The 25,016-nt window shown below is 53.5% G+C and overlaps 8 protein-coding genes across 8 annotated transcripts; 4 read left to right on the top strand and 4 right to left on the bottom strand.

The window, feature by feature from the left end:
* Positions 1–1,991: 1,991 nt before the first annotated feature.
* On the bottom strand, positions 1,992–2,432 carry UMAG_11976 (uncharacterized protein; the record flags this gene model as incomplete). Its single annotated transcript, XM_011392900.1, has 1 exon — positions 1,992–2,432. One exon carries the CDS (start codon positions 2,430–2,432, stop codon positions 1,992–1,994), a length of 441 nt encoding a protein of 146 aa, XP_011391202.1.
* A 1,142-nt stretch (positions 2,433–3,574) lies between these two features.
* Positions 3,575–4,261, top strand: UMAG_04314 (putative cofilin; the record flags this gene model as incomplete). Its single annotated transcript, XM_011392734.1, has 2 exons — positions 3,575–3,577; positions 3,845–4,261. 2 exons carry the CDS (start codon positions 3,575–3,577, stop codon positions 4,259–4,261), a joined length of 420 nt encoding a protein of 139 aa, XP_011391036.1.
* Positions 4,262–4,724: 463 nt separating this feature from the next.
* On the bottom strand, positions 4,725–6,602 carry UMAG_04313 (uncharacterized protein; the record flags this gene model as incomplete). Its single annotated transcript, XM_011392733.1, has 1 exon — positions 4,725–6,602. The coding sequence occupies one exon, from the start codon at positions 6,600–6,602 to the stop codon at positions 4,725–4,727; it is 1,878 nt and encodes a 625-aa protein (XP_011391035.1).
* Positions 6,603–8,420: 1,818 nt separating this feature from the next.
* UMAG_04312 (uncharacterized protein) lies at positions 8,421–10,440 on the top strand (the record flags this gene model as incomplete). Its single annotated transcript, XM_011392732.1, has 2 exons — positions 8,421–8,509; positions 8,616–10,440. The coding sequence occupies 2 exons, from the start codon at positions 8,421–8,423 to the stop codon at positions 10,438–10,440; spliced, it is 1,914 nt and encodes a 637-aa protein (XP_011391034.1).
* Positions 10,441–11,115: 675 nt separating this feature from the next.
* On the top strand, positions 11,116–14,700 carry UMAG_12259 (uncharacterized protein; the record flags this gene model as incomplete). Its single annotated transcript, XM_011392906.1, has 1 exon — positions 11,116–14,700. One exon carries the CDS (start codon positions 11,116–11,118, stop codon positions 14,698–14,700), a length of 3,585 nt encoding a protein of 1,194 aa, XP_011391208.1.
* Positions 14,701–14,839: 139 nt separating this feature from the next.
* On the bottom strand, positions 14,840–17,437 carry UMAG_04310 (uncharacterized protein; the record flags this gene model as incomplete). The annotated part of the gene is made up of 1 exon (XM_011392731.1): positions 14,840–17,437. One exon carries the CDS (start codon positions 17,435–17,437, stop codon positions 14,840–14,842), a length of 2,598 nt encoding a protein of 865 aa, XP_011391033.1.
* A 625-nt stretch (positions 17,438–18,062) lies between these two features.
* Positions 18,063–19,058, bottom strand: afu3 (putative Alpha-L-arabinofuranosidase precursor; the record flags this gene model as incomplete). Its single annotated transcript, XM_011392730.1, has 1 exon — positions 18,063–19,058. The coding sequence occupies one exon, from the start codon at positions 19,056–19,058 to the stop codon at positions 18,063–18,065; it is 996 nt and encodes a 331-aa protein (XP_011391032.1).
* Positions 19,059–23,775: 4,717 nt separating this feature from the next.
* UMAG_04308 (uncharacterized protein) lies at positions 23,776–24,930 on the top strand (the record flags this gene model as incomplete). The annotated part of the gene is made up of 1 exon (XM_011392729.1): positions 23,776–24,930. One exon carries the CDS (start codon positions 23,776–23,778, stop codon positions 24,928–24,930), a length of 1,155 nt encoding a protein of 384 aa, XP_011391031.1.
* Positions 24,931–25,016: the final 86 nt, after the last annotated feature.

Here is a 25,016-nt window from a genome sequence, read left to right as displayed (position 1 = left end):
ATAAGAGCACGCCTGCGCGGCTAGCCTTTACGCGCGTGCACCTCCTGCACATTTCATGCTGAAATCTTCTAACTTATGCTTTCCGTCCGACGATTCAAGGTCCGCCATCAGCGGTGACTGAGTACATAAGCCCGATTTCATTCGGTTGGTTGCCCGCCCTCCTTTTTCCCCATCACTGGTCTTGATTTGGTGCCATGCATGATGAAAACAAATCTCCTGGCGAGACCTGCTGATATGCTCTCCTTTCCCTTTCCCAAGAGATGCCATGTCGACATGAGCGACGTGCTGGGGCTGAGTTTGAACCGCAATCCTATTTGTCCCCGCCACTAGTTCGATATGGCGTGCGTCGTCAAAGACACGTTTTTGCAACTCCGGTGCATCCCTTCATGGAAATCCGGTGACACCTCTCCAGAGACGGATCAGCAAACACCAGCAGCTGAAGCAGCAGCGGCGGGACCATCAGCCCGTGATTCACTTTGGTCGATTTTCGAGGGGGATGTGCTTTGTATATCATGTCAGTAATTTAGTCAGATGGCAGCGCAGGCGGGGTTTTCCAACCAAGCCGCTGTCTTGAAGCTTTTCTTACGTATACGGGCAGATTTGCTTTCCAGTATGTAGGGGGAATTTCGGCTTCGGCATTGTTTAATGGTGGGAAAGTACTGCACTGTACAGTAGATGGTTACAAGACATGCAGGCACGGCCATGTGACCTTTGTTTGGAATATGGCAAGCACGAGGCATACGGAGCTGCGACTCAGAAAGGACAGCACTCCAAATGCCACGGCCAATGTCTGTCGCAAGTACTAGAAATTCGCCAACTTACACTCTGACTCTCACGATTTTCTGTGTATTCGAACCACGAAAATTTCCAAGTCGCGATAACTTATAGATGCTGCTTTGTCGACGCGCAGGTTCCTTCATTCATCGACTCGATCGTGACCAGCAATAATCGGTTAGGGTGCCTTCGGAGTTCTCACTTTCTGTTCGTGTTTTTTTCTGCGACTTCATGATGCAGCAGTACATTAGCTGGAGTTAGTTAGCTACGTCTTGGAATTTCGAATCGTGAATGGCGGAGTTTGGTTCTTCACCCAAAATCTCTCTCGACAACTCACGACTTTGAAAATGGGTAACTGTTCAAGATGCGCTGCCGCCGTCTATTGCGAACGACTTTGAAATGGTCCGCTACTCTGTGAAGCCACAGCATCAAATATCTCCCCCTTCGCCCCCTCACATGTGATGGGAACTTAGATGCACCGAATGCGATGCCACGTCGCTTCGAGACCGCCAGTCCAGCCTTTTGATTTTTACGCGCGTGTCGGTTTTCTGGAAATTACTCTCGTGACTCGTGACTGATGCGGACGTCACGGGATTCTCTCTGCGCTAATTGATTCTCGACATCGTCCTCCATGCTGGCAAGTTAGACACAGCGCCAACGGAAACATTTCGAACAAGGCAACGTCCCTGTGAGCTTTTTCGTGAGCCTGGAACACAACAATCTAGCAGCTGACTGAACAAAGAGCCAACATCTCAGTGACCCACGGCAAAATGCGACAACTGCACACATCAAGAATGTCATGTTGATATAACGAGGAAAACTAAGATCGCTGTAACCATCTTAAAATTTGAATCAGAAAACGAGCATGGCGAGCCAGTCTGCCTGAAACCAAGCTGGCTGACCCACTACACTCAATCAATGATCAAATAGAGAGAGACAGGGGTGAAGGGTAGAAAAAGGGCGCCAGTCGTACGGTTCGCCATCAGAAAACAGGTGTTGTGCCTGAAGGCTACCAGGGTCACACCTGTACGATCTCAATGGCACGAGATGACTATGAAGGTAACGACTCGATTGAGGAAAGCAAGAAAGAGCGCTGACTAACTGCGGCTTTAAGAGCAGTCCGAGGCGCGTCAGGAGGGTGTCAGGGACTGAGGACTGCGGTAAATGAGGCGTGATCACGATCACGGATCTCGATGCACGATGGATCCACTGGCTTCTTAGGTCGACACAGTCGCACATAGGCATCGTGCGTGACAGAAAGCCTCATCCTTGCTTCGCCGCTCGCTTACATTACCTAAGAGCCCAAGACTTGCACATACGTTCGCTTCCAAGACTTGCACATACGTTCGCTTGACGAAGCGAACGGCACGGGTAAGATCGGATGCCCTAACCATAAGCACACCTCGCCTAGGGGCGAGGTTGCGAACCCGTGCTAGATGTCCAACAATAAGTTGATGAAGGTACTCATTCAGGGCTGCAGGGGCACGTCTCCTGCTGCGGATGATAGCGTACTCAGTCTGATTCGAAAAGACTCGGCACGGGAGTTTCCTCTGGCCAATGAACGGCGCCACATTTGTAGCACGAACGCTTGAATAGCCGATCTGTGCTTTCTTTCGTGTGTACTGCCAACTGGCGTGAACACGAGCGAACGTTTGCATCGGGCTGATGCACACATTCAGACTACAGAAATGGCCTGCTGGAACCCAGCGCGTCAAACACGCTGAGGAACGAAGTCAGGGCAAGCCACGACCACGAATTCGGGCTGGTCTAAATCTGGAGCGCTGCGGAGTCCGGACTGGCCAGAATCGGAATCGATTCGCCCGTTGTGCTGGCGCGTTACATCATGCGCGTAGAGGCTCGCCTACGATGCACGAGGGCCCAACGCGATAGTGTGACTATTCCGTGCCTCCGCTGCAAGCCACTTCGCTTAGTGGGTGGCTTGTTGACACTACCGTCCCGACCAATTACCTCATTACTGTCATTAGGCCTGGGCTCACCTTTTTGGAAAGAACCTGAATGGCTGTGCGCTCGCAAGCAAGGGAGACAAGATCTCGGGAGCCTCTGCATGCTTCACGATTCAGCACTCACAGTGTACCACTCAGGATTCGTAATTGTGTTGGAGTTAATTGAGGTGGTTTCGTCCAAGCCCCTTGCAGATACTGTAGCTATTTAACCAGCTTTGACGGAAAATCCAGATTATCCCTAAGTGATTGGCTGACCGCCAATTTCCTGCTCCTTTTTCGAACTTCGGACCCGATCCATGTCGATCACTCGGGTAGAATTGAGGGCTTTTCTGTTGGAGCGCTGCGGCCTCACAACTAGTTAGTCTCTTCATTTTTCGGTCTAACATTCATCTTCTTATCCCCGATTCACGATTCACGTTTACACTCGTGACGAACGACTTTAGGTTCTTGCCCCTGAGCGGTTTGAGGGGCTTGAATTGTTTGTGTTGGAGGTTGTTCCACTCGAATACAAATCTCGTAAAATAAACTGCAAATCGCAAAACATCTCTGAATCAAAGTCATCTCACATTTTGTAGTCGCATCGAGGATCGGCGATACGAGAGGCTGCTGGATCGAGGCTGTGTCTCTTGTCCAATTGCGAGCGAGTGTTGGTCTCGTCTGTCCAAGCTGCGCAACTCCACTCTGACGGCCCAGTGCACTTGACACGCAGTCACGACAGCGCGCACGTCCGCTTGCTTCGCGCTTGTTATCTTTCTCAACGGCCGACTCCCCCTTTGATTCCATCACATCTACATCCTTTCTTTCGCTTCGTCGTCAGGTTCGAACAGCCCTTCATCATGGTGAGCTTCAACGAATGTGCAATAGCAACGTATCGGATGCTGGTGCTGACCAACGGTCGTCTTCTGTCTCTTTCTGATTTGCGTTCTGACCGCAATTCGTCGCTTCTGTGACTCGAACTCTACCTTTGACTGCTACGCCGGGCGATGTACGTGATTCTCCTTGCTCCGCTCTGCGTCTTACCGCCGTGTCACTGTTGTCAACTTTGTTTGACCTGCGAAATGGTACGGCATTGCATTGCGCAACCCGACTACGTCCAACATCTTTAGTCCTCCGGTGTCAAAGTCTCTCAAGAGTGCCTGGATAAGTTCCAGGAGCTTAAGCTCGGCAAGAAGATCAAGTACATCATCTACAGCCTCAACGACAAAAACACCGAGATTGTTGTTCAGAACACGTCGACGTCAACCTCGTACGACGACTTCCTGGCGGAGCTTCCTCCGACCGAATGCCGATACGCGATCTACGACTTTGAGTACGAAAAGGGCGATGCGGGCAAGCGCAACAAGATCTGCTTTTTCTCGTGGTCGCCCGACGATGCAAAGATCAAGCCCAAGATGGTGTTTGCTTCGTCCAAGGATGCTCTCAGAAAGGCACTCGTCGGCATCTCCACCGAGATCCAGGGCACTGACTTTTCCGAAGTGAGCTACGACACCGTTCTCGACAAGGTCAGCCGATCCACTTTCTAGACGCACGCGCTCTCAGTAATCCTGCTCATCTCTCGTAGCATTTCCGGCCTCGGGCTCAGTTTCAGCCGCTACCCGTCCTGTGCTCTCGCGACATCAAAACTCAAATCCATCTCGAAGCAAAGTACGCTCCGGCCTTCATCCTGCTGTGTTGCCTGGAGATACCGCAACTTGCAACTTCCTTTTTGATGCGGCCTCACAAGATTATAGATCCCAGTGAACACTGCTTCTCAAAGCGAAGCCGATCATCGTGCTCCGAGATGTTTGAAGAAAGAAAACAACAAGCTTCTGCCATGGATGACGGCCAAGAGTGTAAAAGTACAGATGAGGGTATCGCTAGCATGGCGCAGCCAGATGTGGATGTGCATGTGCCTGGCTTTCAAGTCGTTCATGGTTCGGCGCAGACGAGAACCGTGTGTTGCCTCAGTCTCGCCGTGGAGTGGATTGTGACAGAAGCAGCGCTGGTTCATTTGAGGCCTTCGCGGATGGCCGCTGACCGTAGCTTACTGGCAAGAAACGAGAGTCGATCCTGATATCGTTTGACCACGGCCGCTTTTTGCGCGTAGATGGTGCTCAGCTTGGCTTGTAAGCTTGCAATTTCCGCAGCGACAACAGCGTCGGCGGAATCGGACGCCAATGGGCGATTTGCAGTTCCACGAGGTGCAAGGGCTGCTCGACAAGCCAAAGACGATGAGGAGATGGAATGGAGCATCGCTTCGGATGGGACAAGCTCATTGACGCACGCCAATGGGTTCATTTCTTGCACCGTGTCCACGACACTTTTCACCGTGAGCGCATCCAGTGAGTTGTGTCTGGCCAGAAGCGCCTCTTGAAGCGTTACAAAGGTCGCAAGCATTCGGTTGCCTTCGGCTAGGACCACGCCAATTTCTGCTTGAATTTCCGACGACGATTTGTGTGCGTACTCGGCGCCAAACATGGTCATTGGCGCCATCTCGGCGCGCAAAGATGTGAAGGACTTGTCGTAGGCAGTAGCGCGTAGGCTGGCTAGCTCAACGCTGCCAGCATCGTAAAGCGAGACAGAGCGCAACGAGCGGGCGGTGCGTTCGGCGGAAAAAGCCTCTTCGAGCTGGCGCGATGTGACGTCGGCTTGTTCGCGTCGTGCGTGGCTGCTGGCTCTGAGACGACCGAGTGCAGACATGCGCGAAGACTTTGCGGCGGATGATTGGTGAGTGCGGAAGGAAAAGGCACGCTGCGAATGCGTGTCACCGCTAGACAGCTGTGACGACATGCCCTCCGAGTCACGCCGGGTGGAGGTAGCTCGCTCGTGACTCGAGTGCGAATCTCGACTTCCTTGATGGTTCATGGATCTGGGTTTCGAAGGACTGCTTTTGAAAATCTGAGTGACGCTCTGGAAGTTCGAGGACTTGCCGCTGCGACCGCTGTGAATGGAAGGGGTCGGTTGATCTCCGTTGACGAGAGAGGATGCGGAATGCCTGGCTCTGCCATTGAGCGGAGTTGCAGACAGAAAGTGGTTGGCACTCGGCGTGGGATCTGTACGAGCAGCATCCGGGCTATGGTTACGACTGGGCAAGCCAAGTCCTGCTCGTGCATGATCTGTCGGTATGGCCATAGCTTGGCTATCAGTCGTCAGCATCTGGTCAAAAACTGCCTGACGCAGCGTTCGATATTCGTCTTCGGTGAGCAGGCCATCGGCGTTTGCCACAGCCAGCTCGTTGAGCCTCGCCGCCAGCTGTGTCGAGGTCATGACAGATGTATCGGGATTGGCAACGGCGGCCATCTTGATGCTGGAACCCGAAAACTGACCAGAGGTCTGACTGAAAGTTGGAATCGAGGGCTGCGCCTCCTTGCTATGCATTGGCTGGTTACTGTGCGAGCCAGCATGAGTGGCAGAGGTGGCGGCGAGGTGATGCTCGTGAGTGGGAGCGTGGAGGCTCGAGTAAGAAGAGCGCCTCCTACTAGCGATGGAGAGCTTTTTCACAAGGCCGCGTGTAACTGCATGTGCACCACTGGTCTGGCTGGACAGCTCTCGGTAGCTCGAGGGAGGGTGGGTGGAACTGGATGCAGTGACGTTGTCGTGCGCTGTGCGCTTGCGTTGATGAGATGACGTTGCTCGAGACGAGCTTGAAAACTTGTAAGTCGAGGTGTTGGAGGAGGCAAGATGGTTGGATGGCGTCTTTTCAGAAGCAGGAGCGTCACCGATGCCGCCGCTGGGAGTGTGGAAAGAAGAGAATGTGGCTCGGGGATGCAAAGCTGAAGAGGTGGATGGGCCATTTGCGGACTTGGACTTATAGGCAGCCTCAGACGGGTCTTGCGCCGCGCCAAGGTTGGCGCGCCTGCTGAAGTTGCTGAAGATGGCTTTCATCGCTCACGATGGGTCGAAAGACCATCGCCGAGAAGGTGAGGATTGGCGTATTTGGCCGCGATCACGCAGGATAGCTGTGAGACCAAGGTTCCACGGGACGGAAAGAAGCAGTCTCCGACGCACGGTGGTATCACAATGGGTTCATAATAGACGAAATGATTGAGCGGGTTGAAGCTGCGGGTTGTCAGATGTCGTTGGCGGCGTCCGCTAGGCTTGTGCGAGGAGGGCAGCGGAGGTGTCAAAATAGATAGATCGGCACGCCAGCGTGGTCCGCGGGTAGGCACTTTATCGCGCTGTTCTTGTGTGATGCGGGCGCGTCGAGACCGATGCTGGCAACGGTCGCGTGGTTGTCAGCGTATCGAGACGATGTCAATGTTGCTTGTAATGCTTCTGAGGCAACCAGGTCCAGCATGCGGATACAGGAGGAGATAGGAGCCAAGCGTGAAGTAGCTGTCGAGCACGAGCTTACATTCAGTGATTACAAGTTTCGCTTGGTTGATCTCAGCGCCCTGTGCGTGCGGGACATGCGGGTTTGCGCATAAGCTCACACGCATTCTAGCAGTGAGCCATCAGCCATTCATGATTTGCACTCACGACTCGTCTCGTGACTCACACAGTCAAGGGTCGTGAGTGGTGTGAGTCGCGAGTGCTGGACAATATTCGTGATTTGAAAACTCGTGGAATCACGAATCTCATTCATGATTTTCACATCACGATTCACAATTTGTGACTGCGAGTGAAATAAAGAACAGAAGGGTCATCAGCCAATGCGCCCATTCCGCCCATCACGAATCATGAACCTCGTCTCTGCGAGCCTAGGTTTGGTGTGTGTTTGGGTGTGGCCTGGGTGCATATGAAGACGGCACCTGTGACTAGTTTGCAGCCCACCCCAAGCGTCCTCGCCTGCCACAATTGTGAATCTGATGAGCGTCGGCCATTTTCTAGACGTTAGCTGCTCGGGTGACTGCCCAAGCCGTGAGTTACACACGCTGGCGAGCCCTGATAAAACACCGCAATCCATTGTCTTTGCTGGTTCGACATCTTCTGGGGACAGCGCTGCGTAAGAGCAGCTGATTTGAATCTCTTCGCCAGCAGGCACGCCAGGCGCGATTCGCCAACGCACACACCGCGACAAAGGGGTTCAAGCTTGCACTAGTCGTGATTGAATCTAACAACATCTGAAAAACATTGTGGATCGTGGATCACGATTCGTGATTCGTGATTCGTGATTCGTGATTATGATTTTGGATCACGGATTACGGACCATCACAACGTGGAAGCACGACACGGTCAGGTGTTGGTCTGACGTCTCTGCTTTCTACGCGTGTGGCAGTGTGAACCCTTGTTTGAATCCTTCTGCAGAAGGTGCACACTCGTCAGTCACAACTCACGACGGGTAGCCCGCGCAAGAACAGTCGCGAGTCCCAAAAATAAATGGAAAAAATCGTGAATCACGAATGGAAAAAAGTAACACATCACACACGCGTAACTTAAGAGTTATGCCAACAAAGCGTCAAGCGTGAAGGTAAGTTAGATAGCCAAACACAAAAGTGAAACACAAAAGTGGAGATGTTGCATCTTGCTCTGTGCTCCCCTCGTTGGTGCTGGCTGCCGCCCGTTGAAGCGACATCATCTTCGACTTGCTTCTGCCCCACATTGGAATTGTTTCCATCCCACGCACACCACCTCTCATACCATCTCCGTTCTAAAAGACGTCCGTCAGGATCGCATTTCTCGTTTGACTACCGTCCATCGACTCACAGCAACAGAGTCCATTTACCACCGGCCTGCGCGGAGCGCTTGGTGTTTAACGCACAGATGGCATACAAGAGATCGTCGGTCCTCGTCGGCCTCCCCGATCAGGATCGAGGCTGGGAGGAAGTACAGGCAAAGACGTTCACCAAATGGTAAGTTGGCTTCTCAGCCGCCACATCGCTCATTGACAGACACATTGACCTCATCATCTTCCGGCCGACATGCTCTTCCCCGCTCTCCACCCACGTCGTGTCGTAGGCTCAACACCAAGCTCGAATCCAGGCAGATCGCTCCGATGCGATCTCTTGCCACGGACCTCTCGGATGGCGTCAAGCTAGTGCAGCTCATGGAGATCATGGGTGATACTACGCTCGGTCGCTTCTACATGAATCCGCGTATGCGTGTCCAGAAGGCCGAAAATGTCAACCTTGCCTTGGAATTCATCAAGAGTCGAGGTGTCGTGCTGACCAATGTAGGCGCAGAGGACATTGTTGACGGCAATCTCAAACTCATTCTTGGCATGATCTGGACGCTCATCCTTCGCTTTACCATCGCAGACATCAGCGAAGAGGGTGTCACTGCCAAAGAGGGTCTTTTACTCTGGTGTCAACGAAAGACTGCCCCTTATCAAGAGGTCGAAGTCACCAATTTCACCACTTCCTTCAAGGACGGCCTTGCGCTATGCGCCTTGATCCACCGACATCGTCCCGATCTGCTCAACTTTGACGCTTTACCCAAAAGTGATGCTCACGCTTGCACGCGCACAGCCTTCCAAGTCGCCGAACACCACCTCGGCATCCCACAACTGCTCGACGTAGAGGACCTTTGCGACAGGACCAAACCAGACGAACGCAGTGTCATGACCTACGTTGCCCAATACTTTCACGCTTTTAGCTCCATGGAACAGGCCGAAGTGGTCAGCCGCCGTGTAGCCACGTTTGCCGATGTCATGCAGGGCGCCTGGCTCATGCAGCAGGATTACGAAAGAAGAGCTCGCCAGCTCGTCGATACCATGTCCGAACTTCAGAATGGATGGACCGCTGCAACTTTTGCAGGCACATACGCCGATGCTCGTACACAGCTCACCCAGTTTAACCAATACAAGATCGGAGTCAAGCGCGAGTTGGTTCGTGAGAGGACCGATCTTGCAGCGCTTCTTGGCAACATCCAAACAAAACTCAAGACCTACCATCTTCCCGAATGGCTCCCACAGCTAGGCTTGCGGCAAACCGATCTTGAAACTGCTTGGGCAACCCTTGCGCTAGCCGAAGCGCACCGAAGCCGCTCTATCAACGCCGAGATCCGCAATGCCAAGGAAAACTTGAGGATCAAGTTTGCCAAAGCTGCCAACGAATTTGAGCGACAACTCCGCGAAGTTGCAGGCGGAATCGCAACTCTCGAAGGTGACCTGGAAGCTCAGCTCGAGGTTGTCAAGCATTTACTTGCTCAACTCGATCCTATCAAAGAACAACTCACGCTCATCGCCTCACTCGAACAGGAATGCACCGAAGCTAAAGTCGAAGAAAACGACCATACCATCTTTACGCTGAGCGATCTTTCGTTCGAGTGGGAGCTCGTTCGAGCAAGCGTTTCAAAGAAGCTCGCCTTTATCGAAAACCAGATCGTCTCGCGACAGCACACCAATCTTACACCTGCCCAGCTCGAAGAGTTTGAGTCCACCTTTCGCTACTTTGACAAGGATGCCTCCAACACGCTCACCGTTCCCGAGCTGGGGGCTGCCCTTGCCAGTCTGGGCATCATCTACACCGAGGACGACATTGAACAGATCCATTTGCAGCTGTGCGAGACATTTGGAGCCGTCTCCTACGATGCCTTCCTCACTTTTCTCCGCGAGATCACCGAGGACACCACTTCACCTGATCAGCTTCTTGAGGCATTCCAGGGCCTGGCTGGCGACAAACCGTACGTCACCGAACTCGATCTGCGTCTTGCTTTGTTGCCGCAAGGCTCCATCGACTATCTCAAAGCTGCCATGCCCCAGGTGCGCGTCGACGGCGTCGAAGATGCCGTATACGACTACGAGGGCTATCTGACCGGCTTGTTCGGAGTAGCGCAGCCGTAATCCCGCTCGGATTTTATGAGATCGATCCTCGACTACTGTACAATAGACATGCATTCTCCATCCCTTGCTGTACTGTACAGGTACAAGAACTCTGCAATGTACCATGCGCTGCATTCGCAGATTCACGGTTAGACTGCACTGATGAGCCGACGACACCTTGCTTTGTGATAATTTTGGACGTATGAGGTTTTTGTTTTTCTTATTTTCTTTTGGGTTTCTTTTTCCAGCCGGTTTGTTCCACACATACGCATGATCAGGTCGTACTCCGTGACTCACGCGGGGTTTCTTCTTCACGTCGGTCACGCGAAAGAATCGCGCGTGCGCACGGCCTTGGTTGCATTCAGATTCAAAGCACGGTGGTGGGCATTTTCGTGTTAGAATGCCCTTCCGAGCGAAGCTTCTTTTAGCGTGCGACAATCACGAATCGTGAAACACGAACAACAAATCGTAAATGGTCCACAACAACACTTTGTCGAAAGTTGCCAAGCATTCACGATTGACCATTCTCACCTGCACCATCTCGTTCCAGATTCCTTTCCTTAACCATCTCGATTGTAAGTGACTTCGATAGCAGGCCATCGGTTTGCACGCTACGTTTAAACTCCGGAGTGGCGTCGAGAGACACAGACATCGCGCTTGCTCCATCTCTTCCTAGCGCACAAGATTGGAAACGCCATGTTCCTGCCGCGTCAAACTCCTTTCCAGGCAAATCAGAGACCATCGCTGAGACGCAACGGGTCCTCCACCTCGTCGGTCAGTTTTCAGGTCCATGAAACCATTCTAGCCGCCAAAGCTCGCGATCTGAGCATACAGTGTGGACTCGGTTTGGCAGAGGAAGAAGCCGGAACCCTTCGCAACGGCGATCCTTCTTCACGTTCACGTCAAAGCGACGACTCGAACCGCAAAACGTCTTCCAGGCAAGGCACTGACCATCTTTTTGCTCGGAGTCGTCCAGCTGGTCTGCCATGTGGCGATAGTCTAATCACAACGCGGCCCTCGATCAAGAGGCAGAGTCTTCGTGGATACGCTCAAGCACGTTGGGCGCGGGACGAGATCCTCCGTGACCGCATCCTCAGCGCTACTAATGTTGCAAAGCTTGAATGGGAAGCCAGCGCGGCTCTGCTAAACCATTCCTACCCTCTCGCGATCCTGCTGCTATTTCGTGCCGCCTCTCTTGGCTCAGCTAGTGCGTGCAAACAGCTTGCCGACTTGTATGCAGACGGCGTTACACGAGGCACATCACCGACCGTGACGCTCGTTTATCGAGACACTCTGCGCAGCATTGCTTGGATCTTGGAAGCGCTTCGATTGTACGAGCTTCGTCTCACTGCTAAAGTTCGATCCGCAGCCACTTCTGCCACGCCCTCCCTCCGTCTCGCACAGATATGGCATGGCCCTTTGCAAGCGACCCAGTTGCTCGTAGAAGGTCTCCTGAGCCCGGACGTCGGCGCCTTTGATCCTTGCCAGAAGAATGCTGTCTTCTTACCCATCGTTGACGATCTCGCCGACTCGCAATGGCTCTGGCCGACTGGTTCGGCTCCTAACAACAACCATTCCGCCCGCCAAGCCACCGAGCTGTGGATCGAGCTCGAAGATCTTCTGAACAGATGGTCGACCCGTTTCGAGACAGAGGCGAGCATCACCTCTTTACAGGCGACGTTCCAGCCAGGGCCTGATGATCTCGAGGAAGAACAGTCTTTTGCGAGCCAGATGCAGAAACTCGATTATCAACTCCGCCTCCTTAGAGCGATCCAGGCAACTCGATTCCTCATTCTGGAACCTTACGCCGAGAACATTGATCAAGTCGAGAGTGCCTGTATCAAAGCGTTAGCCATCCGACCGCAGCAAGCTTCGCAGTGCCTGGATCCTTCGCGCTTGCTCAACGTCTTGTCACGTGCAAAGGGTTGTTCGGGGCGCATCTACGACCAAGAGCTCTTCAGCGACCTTCAGAGGTGTACACAGTCAAATGCGAGGAGCACGTTGGCGATTGACTACAACAGTCACAAGCTTCGACTACCTCTGCGCGCCGATCACGATCTCTCGCAAGCCAAAGACAAGCAGCCTCCACCTCCAGCCGCGACACAAAACAGAGATCGCCTTCGTGATCTCGAGCCTGCCGACGTTGAGACAACAAAGCAGTTAGAGAACAACGCCCGACCGGCTTTGGCGATACGTGTCTCGAGTGGCTACGCTGCTCCTCAAGCAACAGTCGTCTCAGTTTCGGCTCGTGGCGAGCAACAGAACCCGAAGACCGATGGTGGGTCTGCCTCCAGAACGGTACGGCAAAAGTACGGTCGTGCTGTAAGCTCCTCTTTTGCTACCTCGTTGAACAGGGCCGACGCCAGACCTACCGAGCCTTCGTCTCCCACTGACAGTGTTCGGACTGGATTCTCTATTGGCATTGCTAGGCCTAGACGACCCTCGAGCATCGTATCGGTGACGCCTTCCCTTCTCTTTCCATCCGAGAGCGTGCAAGATGACCTTGCCAAGAACTTGTCAGCCTCACAGGATAGTTTTGCCGACGCGCCGTCCCGCCGTGTCAGATCTTCTTCCTCGACGCTCTACTCTCCAAACGGTGACGTTTCAAGGCCACGCGTCGCCAGCCTACACAGCTCAGCACCCATGCTCGTCTTGTCAAAATCGGCCGCTAGTCTGATCGCGCCATCCATGTCTACGACCAGTCACCAAAATCTACATGCCTTGGCTTCTGCTGACTCGACACCTACTCTTGTTCCTTCTCGCCGCCGGACAGGCTCCAATGCCTCGATAGGGTCCTTGAATCCTCGAACCGCGTCTGCTCTACCCAAGACTTCACCCTCCATCTCGGAGGCACCGGAGGCTCTAATCAGTCCAAGCCTAACTTCCACGACGGCATCCCGAACTGGTGCAGATTCGAGCCGCAATCACAGTGCCGCTGCAGATACGCTGAGACGGCTGAAAGGGAGACGCTCACACACCGATCTGCGTACACTGCATTCTGCTCGCAACAGTCAATCATCTGCCCCTCCTGTACCGTCTCTACCAACGGGTCTTGCGCAGCAACTCGGACCCGAAGTCCCACGAGTTTCAACCCTGCGACCTTCCAAGTCGACTGTCTTTGTTTCATTAGAAAATTTGCACGACGAGAGACCTGGCAATCTGGACGACGCGAAAAACAAAATGACGCGTATCTCATCAGCATCCGCTGACTCTGCTCTGGAACACCTGGCGCGAACACAGGAACGTATTTCTCATCGTTCAATTCCTTCAGTGCTTGAAGAGCGCGAATCGGGGCTGAGCGTTGCCAATTCAGCGATGACAGGTCCACCGTTTGCCTCGGCGCTGGCAGCCGGTGCTTTGTCTGGCCTTACCGTCGACTTGCTTTTCTTCCCCATCGATACCATCAAGACACGTCTGCAGTCTGCTCAGGGATTCTGGGCCGCCGGTGGGTTCTCGGGAGTTTATCGCGGCCTCTCCTCAACAGCGGTTGGCTCTGCCCCAGGTGCTGCTGTCTTTTTCACCACCTACGAATCAATGAAGCCCGCGCTGATGCGATGGGCGCCAGGCATCTTTGGCGCCGAGGGAACGTTAGGTCCTGCTGGCGTGCACATGGCGGCTGCTTCAATCGCCGAAGTGGCCGCTTGCCTGATCCGCGTCCCCACCGAAGTGATCAAGTCTCGACAACAGACCATGACGTATGGCAAGGGCACCACCACGTTTCAGGCGTTCAAGAAGGTCTTTCGAGAGGCAGGCATTCGTGGCTACTATCGAGGGTTCGGCAGTACTGTGGGTCGCGAGATCCCGTTCACTTGCATCCAGTTCCCCCTGTACGAGAGACTCAAGCTGGAAATGGCTCGCTCCAGGGCTCAGTCACAGTCGATGCTTCGAGGCGATGACGCATACCAAGCTGTTTCGGATCAAGAGCTGATTCGCAACCTACCCACCTGGCAAGCCGGTCTTGCCGGAAGCATTGCTGGTGCGATTGCTGCCGGGCTCACTACGCCGCTGGACGTGGTCAAGACTCGAATCATGTTGCACACCAAGCATGCTGCCGTCACGACCCCGGGCGCTTCTTCAACCGCTGCTGCCGGTGCTGCTACTATGGCCGAGACCCTTCCTCGCGGCGTTAACACGAATATCATTCCAACTTTGCTGCACATCGGACGTACCGAAGGTATCAAGACGCTTTTTAGCGGCTTTCTCCCACGAACTATGTGGATCGGGTTAGGCGGCGCCGTGTTTCTAGGCACATTTGATGCCGGCATTAAGACGCTTTCTTGAGCTTGTCTCGAACGCACACATCATTTTCGCACGATGACTAGAACGGATGTGATGTACCGTGATCTATAGATTGAACACGCACAATCGACGGACATGGAATCAATCACGAATGCTTTTTCTACCTACCTTTTCGTCAACATCATCGAAGGCTGACGTTGATGATTCGAATGTCCTGTCGGGGCTTATCGTTGCTGTCGACCTTGGCTTGTTCGATGCGCTTGACGACGTCGATGCCAGCGTCGACCTTGCCAAAGACGGTATGCTTGCGGTCTAGCCACGGTGTAGGAACGGTGGTGATGAAAAATTGGCTGCCGTTGGTGTTAGGCCCTGCATTGGCCATGCTGAGCGTAAACGGTCTCGAGTGATTCAGGCTCGGATGGAATTCGTCTTCAAAGTTGCCGCCCCACAAACTCTCGCCGCCCGTACCATCGCCGAGCGGATCACCGGTCTGCAGCATAAACTTTTTGATGATGCGGTGGAAAATCACGTTGTCGTAGTAGCCCTTCTTGGCAAGACCGATGAAGTTCTTGCAAGTCTTGGGCACCAGTTCGGTATAGAGCGTAAGGTGGATATCGCCGTGTGTTGTGTGTAGGGTTGCCTTGGTATTTTTCACGCTGCCACCTGCTGCGTTCTTGTCCGCAGCACCGGCACCGGAGCGATTCAGACCACTGCCGGCCTGGGCTGTGGCTGAGGCAATCGTCTGTTCCTCGCGAGTGGGACGCTCGTTGAACACATCTCGATTCTCGCTCGCGCCGCCGCCAGATGCTCCATCGCCTGACGATGCACCCATCGCATCCGGATCGACCCTGGTGAACATATAAAATCTTGCGCGTCCAAACGCTGTCGCAAACAGTGTTGGATCTACCAAGCCTTGCTTTGCCAGCAGAGGATTCTCGGAGGCAGCTGCAGCGAGTGAAGTAAGCTTCTTGTCCGGCGCACCCTGAAACAGGGCAAGATGCATAAACCGGACGCTCTCGTCCTTTCCGAGCAGACGAACGCATCGGTTGGTTACCAGATTGACAAACTTGATCCCTTGAAGCGATGCAAAGATGATGAAGTTGCCCGATTCATCAAAGAGAACATTCCAAAGCGCGGCAGAAGCCGCATTGGCGAGTCCAGATAGCGGGCCCTGGGCGCTCGAAGCCGAGATCTCCCGCTCGAGTGCAATCCTGCGTCCAAACTCCATCTGATCCACCTTGAAATTTACTTCAACCTGCGCACCGTTGGTTAGCAAGCCTTTGTTCTCTCCTTTGCCTTCCAGCACGGCAGAAGCCTCTTCCGGTGGTGGCAAAGCCTGGGCAGCCTGAAGCGCTTCCAGACTTTCGTCGTAGCGTCTGATGATCTTTGCAGTGCGGAAGTCAAAGATACGAATTTGACGATCAGAGATAGAGAAGATGGCCAGCCTCTCGCCGTCCTTGGAGATTGTGAGGGTTGTAGGGACAGTCTTGGTCTTTTTGAACTCGAAAAGATCTGTTGTCGACTTGAGCTCGAACATTCCCGTAATCTTGGAAGTTGACGGGGCCGAAAAGGGCTCTTCGGTGGTCCAATATTCAACAAAGCCCGTGACGTCGCACGACACAACGACGTTGTGCTGCGCATTGAAACAGAGAATGTGGACGGGAGCACGGTGCACTTTGGAGACTGTGAACAAAGGCTGGTGGGATGTCCCAATGGATTTTATGCCTGCTGTCGCAGGATCCGATTCGCTCTGTCTGGGGTCGTCGGTGTCAAGATGCGCCTCTTGCAAGTGCTCATCTGGAGCGCTTCTACCATCATAGATGCGAATGAGGTTCGACTCTTCATCTGTGATGGCAAGTAGCGATCGTGCACTGCCTTGTCGATGAACCCATGCTAAGGTCCGTGCCTTAAATGGCAACTTGATCATGTTGATCAGATCGAAGTTGTCAACGTCAAAAATTTTGACGTTGGCCTCGGCATCAAGGGTGGCGTATGATGCACCGTCCGCTGAGCAGCTCCAAGCGATGATGGGAGCGAGATGGGCCCGATACTGCTTGACAAATTCGACGACAGAGGAGCCGCTGAAGAGCGAGGACGTTGAAAGGGCGGAATTACTAGAGCTGGGTGGCCTGGACTCTGCAGAGGCACGGGAAGAGAGGGACGACTTTTTCCAGAATTTGACCCATCCGTCGATGCTGGTAGTGATGACAAAGTTAGAGCGGGGAGTGACAGTGACCGAGTTGACCGTATCTCGATGCATCAGCGACTTGAAATATCTGTCGGCTGATGGAAGGTTCGACAGATAGGTAGCCTCATGTGCAAGAGCGATAGCTTTCCTTTTCTTTTGCAGTGGCTGCGCGGTGTCTTCACTAAGACCGTGGGCACGCTTGGGGACACGATTGTCCGACGAGGGAGACTGTGAGGAATCATGGCTACCAGCATCCGTTGCGGGAGGTGGTGGAGGTCCAAGATCCGCATCATCATCATCGTTTTCATCATCGCTGGTCGCATCGTCACCTACAGTAGCAGCAGGCTGTGGGCCTACATTTTGGCCCTCGTCGGAATCCGAATCTGAGTCCGTCGTATCGAAAGACTGAGATCTCCTTCGGCTTTGCCTGGAATTAGGGCCGGAACTGGGTGGCTCTTGTTGTGGAAGATGCGACCCAGGCATGGAAGAACCTGACGACTCTGCGGAACCGGATCGATCTGACGAATATGTTGCGGACATGTCGGCAGTCGCCTCTCGGATGGGCGTCGGTAAGATGCAGACACCAGACATGGATTCGTGATTCGCTACCGAACAGAGTCAAAACAGATTGCCTCCACATCCGGGTTCCGAAGGCAATACGCGAGCAATCGTGAATCTTCATTTGAATACAGCGATACGAGTAACGCAGACCCTAAAAAGACCAGACGCGCAGTAGACAAGGATATTCGTGATTTACCCTCTACAAGGCATTGACGCGTTGAACAAACCCTGTGTCGCTTGGCCGTCTCTTTCACGTTGCGAAGCAACTCACGACTAGGACTCAACTGCAACGTGTGGCTGTTGGGACATGTTTTTGGCAATGGGTTGCCACAGTGGGCTCGGGGTCTCATCCGCTATTGGTCCTTAACACAAGTCCTGCAACAATCACGAATCACGAATTTGTCAGATATGATTATCTTCATCTTGACTAAACGTGTCTCAAATAAACTTAACACAGCCAACAAGTCACTGCATGACAAAAATGAAAGGCGCTCGAACCAGTTCATTTGAATAACGAGACTGATGCTTGGATCGTCAAACACCTTGGAACTAGCAGGACACAGAGCTCCAGTTCTACACCGATCCAGCCCCATTTATCCCCACTGGTAGTGATTGCGGCTACGAATCGTGGAAATAATAACATTGAACGACCGCTTCACAGACCGTACAAGGTGAGAAGACCGGGCCTGTAGGGAGCGAGGTCGTAGCTGCTGGGCACTTTGTTCTTGTCTCGGCCCTGGTAAAGCAGCTGAAGCCTACAAGGGTCGATGGTCATGGTCTGGTCCGGATTGGAGCGAATAAGATCACCATGGCTTACATCGTTGGTCCAGCTGGCACCGCTGTTGGCCTTGCCGGCAAAAGGGGCACTCTCGGAGCCAGCCTGCACCTTCCACTCTCCATCGAGGCTGTTGGCCGTGAACGAACGGAAGTAGCGGCCGTTGGTGCCCTGAGCCTCGACAATCATGAGATACTGGTTTTGCCCAGCCACTGTGTACACCTGCACCGCTTCGAACAGCTTCGCCTGTGTGTCGCTGAGAATGACCTCAGAAGCGGTCCCGAAGTTGGCAGGGAAGTCGCCAATGGCCATCGAGGTGCGGTAGACCTTGCCGTTGTCGGCAACAAAGAACAAATACACCTTCCGGTCATCGGCGATGACGGTCTGGTCAATGGGTCCCGTACCCGAGTCGGCCACCTTGCCCGTGAATAAGGGCTGAGGAGCCGACCAACCGTTGACCTTGGTTGGGTCGGTGCTAGTTCGATAGGTGAAAGGTGCCGAACCCCATTGAGAGACCAAGAACCAGAGCTTCTTTGGGGTAAAGTAAAAGACGGTAGGAGCAACAGCCGCCTGTGTCATGCCCGTTTGAGTCGCCGTGGCCATGTCTGCCCAGTGTTTGAAGGGCGAGAAGGCCATTGAGCCGTACTTGGTGGAGTCGTGGTAAGAGGCATAAACCAGATGCTGTCCGTTGTAAGGCACGTGTGTGAAATCCTTCAGTGAAACCCAGCCATCCTTAGGCTGAGCGAGTGGAGCTGATGAGGTCCAGCGGTAGGTAGTAGGCAGAGCACAGCTCCGACGACGTTCAGTTTCGGGGTTAGCCTCAACCGCTGTAGCTACCAGAGCTGCAACAGCAACGAAAGCGCAGGAGAGTTTCATTCTGATAATAGATGGAAAGAGGAAGCTACCTAGATGAGGAAGAACCAAAGGAAGGGGGAAACGGGATGCTCGGATAAGGATAACAGTGAAGCGCAGGAGAGACGGCGGCCTGCGGGTCTTTATAGTCCTTTAGTTATAGATAACAGCGATGCTCTAGGGCATGTTTGATTGGTTTGTTCAGAGGGGTAGCTGCTGCCTGTGTTTGTGGTAGAAGAATAGAGGGATACAGGGGTACAAAACGTGACAATCATGGTTGAGCGGAGATAGCTCGCCTGCTCTTGCAACCCACCCTCTGCAACCATTCAACTGGACAAAATTTTGAAGGGGGAGCATAAGAGGCTCCAACTCTCACACCTTGTCACGACCGCGGTGAATGCGGGCAAATGAGATTTCCGCAGGGGCGCAAAAGTGTGCCAAACCCACAGACAACAGTGCGCAAGTGCCAGTTTGTTGGCTGGCGGTAGCTACCACCTAGTCTTGTTGCCGTATTGACTCATCGGCATCTGATCACGGATACAGTGTGTAGCTTTATGACAACATGTGTCTCTCTGTGGGCTGGTGGCGTTGTGGTTGTGTCGAGTCTCGGGTTGCCCCCTTCCGATACGCGATTTCGAGGGCGGTTGTTCTGAAAGCAACCATCTGCATAAAATCTTCAGAGGAAAGAAGTCACGAGTGTGAGGGCCTCTAAGCGAAGGTCACCGGTGGGCCACACGTGCAATTTCGTTTCGCCCGTTGGCGTTGGTGGACAGCTAACTTATGGCGAGAAAAGTGTCGAAAAGTCGGAAAACAGCTGCAGCTGATCGCTTCTGCCTCTGGCGCTCAAGCAGGGCTTCTGGTAATCTCCAGCCGCAACTGCGACAAATTCGACGCGGGAGAAGCCCTTGCACCTGACTTTGAAGCAGCTTAGACAGAAGCACATCAGACTGAGAAGCAATCAGGGCCCACTCTGCCAGGCAAACGTGTTTTACACCCGCCAGTCGGATCGCTTGAAATGTCTTTTTGGAGCACTTGAGCCGATGTGAAGTACCACAAGCTGCTTGCTAGAATGGCAGTATCGAATGGTCTCACTGAAAGCACTTCGGTCCCCGTCTATCTCAGTACGAACGAAAGTATATCCGCGAATCATGAGCTATGAAATGATTTTTCCCGTGATTGATGGATCGGCTGAAGTTGCACCAAGCTGACTTGGCTTTCTTGATTTGTGACTGTGTCGAAAGTGCTCAGGACGTCGGGTCTGGTGAGCCAAGCATCATTCACGATTGCAACCACAAACAACAGACAAGTACCAAGAATCAGCGTGCACGAATCACGAATGTCGAGATAAAATCAAGGATAAGAATTTGTGGCGAAATTTGGCCCATTTTCCACGCTTACACGATTCACGATTCAAAAATCGTACATCCATGTTCTACGGTGTTACAGACGCCGTAGGGCCGCAAGGTGGCACGGGTCGGGAATGAAAGGACTTCCCCCCCACAGGTTTGACACACGCAGGTCATGTGGGCAGAGCACACACTTTAGAAGACATCAATTTCCTTCTTGTGGCCACTCTACTATTCATTTCACTTACTATTTACTCGCCATTGCGACACTCTTTACTCCCTTACGTTTTGTTCGACCAGTGCAGCAATCGGATACATTGCTGCCACATACTCTTGTGCCTCGTGGCCTGTGTATCAGCGTGATCGAACGTCAGAACCTACACTGCAGACGGAACCTCAATCGTTGTAGGAACTTTAGCCATCACTAGACATCCGGTAGCAGAACACCGTCGTCAAGAACGCTCACGAGGTGCGCTGCACACCATTCAGAACCGATCTACGTCGCATCACCGATCGGTGGAGCGTTCATCGCATCCAGCCGATACCGAGTCCTGTCACGGATTTGCCAGCTCACTACGTCTTCCGCACACACTACAGTCTTCAGGCACAGGATTGTGACACATGGTCTGTTGCTGGAGCGTGCTTCCTTACCAAAGAGGAAACAGCGACGTGTAATCGCTCTACATTCTGGTCCTTGTATCGGCGACCGTTTTAGCAACGTGCATCATCTGAGATGATGAGATGCCAAGGTGGTAGGAACCACGGTACTTCTTTGCTGATGCTCTGACTCAGACCGGAAAATTCCCCCAACAATCGTGGATGAATGGTAGATATTTTCAAACTCTGAACGCTTGCAAGGTTTCTGAGCGCTCAGCGACCGCATCGCAGTATCCGGTAGCAAGTCGGGCTTCTGGACCTAATTGGGGCTGCTCAAGATACTGGCCACAAGATGAGACAGCTTCACCAAACTTCTGGCCAACCTCTAAAATACCTGTGCTCTGTTTGTAGGGCGCCTTCCTTGCTGCTTCAAGCAGGCGACGGTCCTGGTACCACGCAAGCCCAACAAGCCCCACTAAGAGAAGCCAGGTGCTTATTGCCACGTGAATATCCTTCCCACCCTGGGAAAGCTGTTAGAAGGCCTCATTGCCGCCCACAAATTGGCCGAGATCGAGCACAATCCGAGAATCGTCACATTCAACCATTACGGAGGGAGGCCTGGACGAAGCACCGAGGATGAACCTGTCAGGGTACAAGAGTTCATCCGAAACGCCTGAGAAACCGACGACACTGTGCACTCGTGGCTATGGATGTAAAGGGCGCTTACGACCCCGTGCACATCCTCCACCTTACCAAGGCTCTCAATCGAGCTTCCCTACCCAAGCGCATCTTCGAATGGACCTCTTCGATCTTAAGCGACTGCCAAGCGCGCCTCAAGCACGAAGGATCGTACCTAGGCGCTATGCGAGATGTCAATCTAGGGTTACCTCAGGGGGTCACCCATCTCGCAGCTGGTGGAGTCAATGTTTGGTCGAGACATGATAGAACTTCCAACGTCCCGTTTTTCAATAAGTGTGGGATGGGTTGATGATAAAACCCTGCTTGTTGACGTTCGAGTTGAAGACATGTGCCTCAAAGCTGGCAAGCTCTATCGTGGACCGGTACCTGTGGATCGAGTTTTGACCCGGAAAAGTCAGGGTACCTGATCTTCTCACCGACCCGGGCCCCAACTAGCTTAGGTGACATCTAGCTGGCAGGCTACCGCCTATCCCGAGCCCATAAACTCAAGATCCTCGGTGTTACCTGGACCGAGAATATTTCATTGCTAAGACATATCAACGAGACGTGCGCTAAATCCCCTGAGCACTGGGTGCTAACCTGATTTGGGGCAATCGTGCCTTAGGGCTTCATTTACCGATGGCAATAGCTTCTTTGTAGCGTTGGCGTCTGGCCAATCGGCGCTTAAGTGTGCGCCATCCGGTATCAACCCAAGTCCACCAGGCAACATCTGCAACCCTTGTGTTACACGCGTCGTACGCACACACTGCGGTCTTCAGGCATAGGACTGTGACACCTTGTACCCTACTAAGAGCAGCTGCCTTAGAGATCACAGACTGCTTCCGCTCCACCTCCATTGATGCTCTCAATTTTGGATCCTCGCCCCTTCCCGATAACCTGGCACTATTTCGCACTGTGGGCAAAATACACGCACGATGGCTGTCACTTCCACAATCGCACCTGACCACGAAACTCGTGACACGAGCTACGAGGGTGAGGTCGACCTGAAGGCCGGGATCGCTCCATCTCTGGACTAACCCCTGGCCGGAGCCGTGTCAATCTGGCATCACTTCGGGGTGTCAAGGCCCCTCCACACTTGTCTGTACCCCGCATGGTGAACGAGCAGAACAAGGACGACGCTATAATGCTCCGCAACTACCTTTCTTCACTTGGATCCGACAACTCCAGACGGGTGTACACTCACAGTTCGCTCAAAGACGAGCTTGCGGCTTGCACGTACTTCGTTCAGTCCGGCACGCAGAGTTGTGAGCTTGTAAAAAGCCTTCGGAGCTAGCTCTACAGTCTACCGCGCCGAATTACTCGCAATCCGTACATTCAGGGAACGAACGAGCCGACTCCCTTATCCAGGGCGCTGCCGATGATGCAATCAGAGTGCCAGCAGCTCGCCGTAACCCTAAGCAGCTCGCCGCGGGGAAGTTGCCGTCCGGCTAGCTATCCTACCACTATGTAGGCCCCCCGCCTAGCCGAAACGGTAAACGCGTCTCAGGCAACCCTGTACCAAAATTTGCACCCCGAATTCCGAAAAGGTCGGGTGCCAGTTGCACAAAAGGCTCTTTTTGCGTTATCGGTGAGAATATAGTGCTGCTGCTGCTGCTGCTCTGCGCTGCGTGCAAGATTTGTGATTCCTAATTCTGAGCTCCAGCGGGTGGGTGGTTGCTTACCTTCTTACCACCACCACCTAGTCACGCATTCCATTCCATTCCAATTCCAATTCCAATTCGAACTCCAATTCGAACTCCAACTCCAATTCAGCCCGCCGTCTAGGACTTTTTCTGATCTCATGAAATCATTGCTTAGCATCAGACCATGCCTCTCCACCACTTTTCTCACAACGCTGATCATGGCGTGGTTGTGTGCCGTCTGTGCGCCACCTGCCTCATTGCACGCAAAGAAAGCTGGATAATCCACTTGCGCGCCTCACCACATCGGTCGACCGGAGAAGAGTTGCGACTGATCGTTGACCATCTTTCTACCTACACTGGACTGCGGTCTTTCGACGAGTTGCGGCAGCGAGCTATAGACTTGAGGTGTCAGGCACAACCTTGTCGGGAGCATCGACGGCCTCGAGATCTACGACGGCTATACCTGTATCTGCGCCGATGGGGAGTGCCACTTTCAAACCCGTCGCCTCCGCACTATGCGAGAACACATGCATGTTCACGCCAAGAAGGCCAAGCAACACTCTGAGGCCACTCCGCTCTGGCGCGCCTGCCAGCTTCAGACCTGATTTTACAGCCAAGGGCATCATTGATTATTTCGAAGTCGACGACGCAGTGCCCATTCACCCTCAGCAGACAGCACGGCTCGACCCATCCTGCACGATTTCCACTTTGGCATCCACATCCGCAGCCACCTCCACGCCAACGAGAACTGAGGATGGGCGGGCGGCCATCTTTGAAGACGTGAAGGGCGAAATCGAGGCGCATTTTGAGCCGGCGCGGAGGGCGCAAGATCCACTGCGCGCCAATGCCCGCGCGGATCGCGAGCCGTGGTTGGTGAACACGGGGTTTGGAGCGCATCTGGACGGGTTGCTGGACGCGGAGATCCGCTCTTCGTATGCGCTGCCTTCAAGCGTGGATGCAGAACTTGTTCTTGACGACGCTCCCGAGGACGCAAGCAACAGCGATCTGCAGCGCATCCTCGTAGCAGCCGAGCACACGCTGCGAGACGCGTACCGGTTGTGCAGCGACACTAGTGCGCGGTACAAGCTGACGCAGCAGCGTGCAATCGCGCTCAGCCAGTTCCGGCTGGGCGATGCAAGTGAAGAGCCGAACTCGAGAGGGTCCTACTTGCGCCGCTTCAAGAACGAAAGGACGCTGGTCAACTACTTTCGGCTGACCAAGCAGCTGCTCACGTACTACTACCGCGTCGTCTACCGGCGCGACGGCCACTTTACGAGCAACACGGAGGGCCATTCGCTTCCGCAGGACGTGATCAAGCCTTCTGCGGAGCAATTGGAGGCAATGAACGCCATCATCGAGGTGCTGCGCCAGCAAGATGCGCTGGACAATGCGATGGCTATGAACGAGGAGGAGGACTACGACTACCACCTTGACGCTGAGCAGCTGGACGCCAGGGCGGAGCTGGACGAGCAACTGAAGAAGGCGATCCGCGAGCTGTTGGTATCGGTCATGTCCTGTGCGGTGGGAAGCCCCATCGTTCCAGTCGGCGTTGCTGAGCTTCTGTGCAATGGGCAGTCGATCCTTGGTACAGCGGATGGACTAATAAAATGTGTGAGGACGCTCAAGATTTGAGTTATTTTGGTAAGGCGGATGGGCAGTGTGAAAAATTTTCCATTTTGAACCTCCACTGCAGAGGGTTGCATGCTTGGGTAGAGAAT

Source organism: Mycosarcoma maydis, chromosome 14, assembly GCF_000328475.2.
Source record: "Mycosarcoma maydis chromosome 14, whole genome shotgun sequence".
Taxonomy (NCBI): Eukaryota; Fungi; Basidiomycota; class Ustilaginomycetes; order Ustilaginales; genus Mycosarcoma; species Mycosarcoma maydis.
This window is presented reverse-complemented; position numbering and strand designations above follow the sequence as displayed.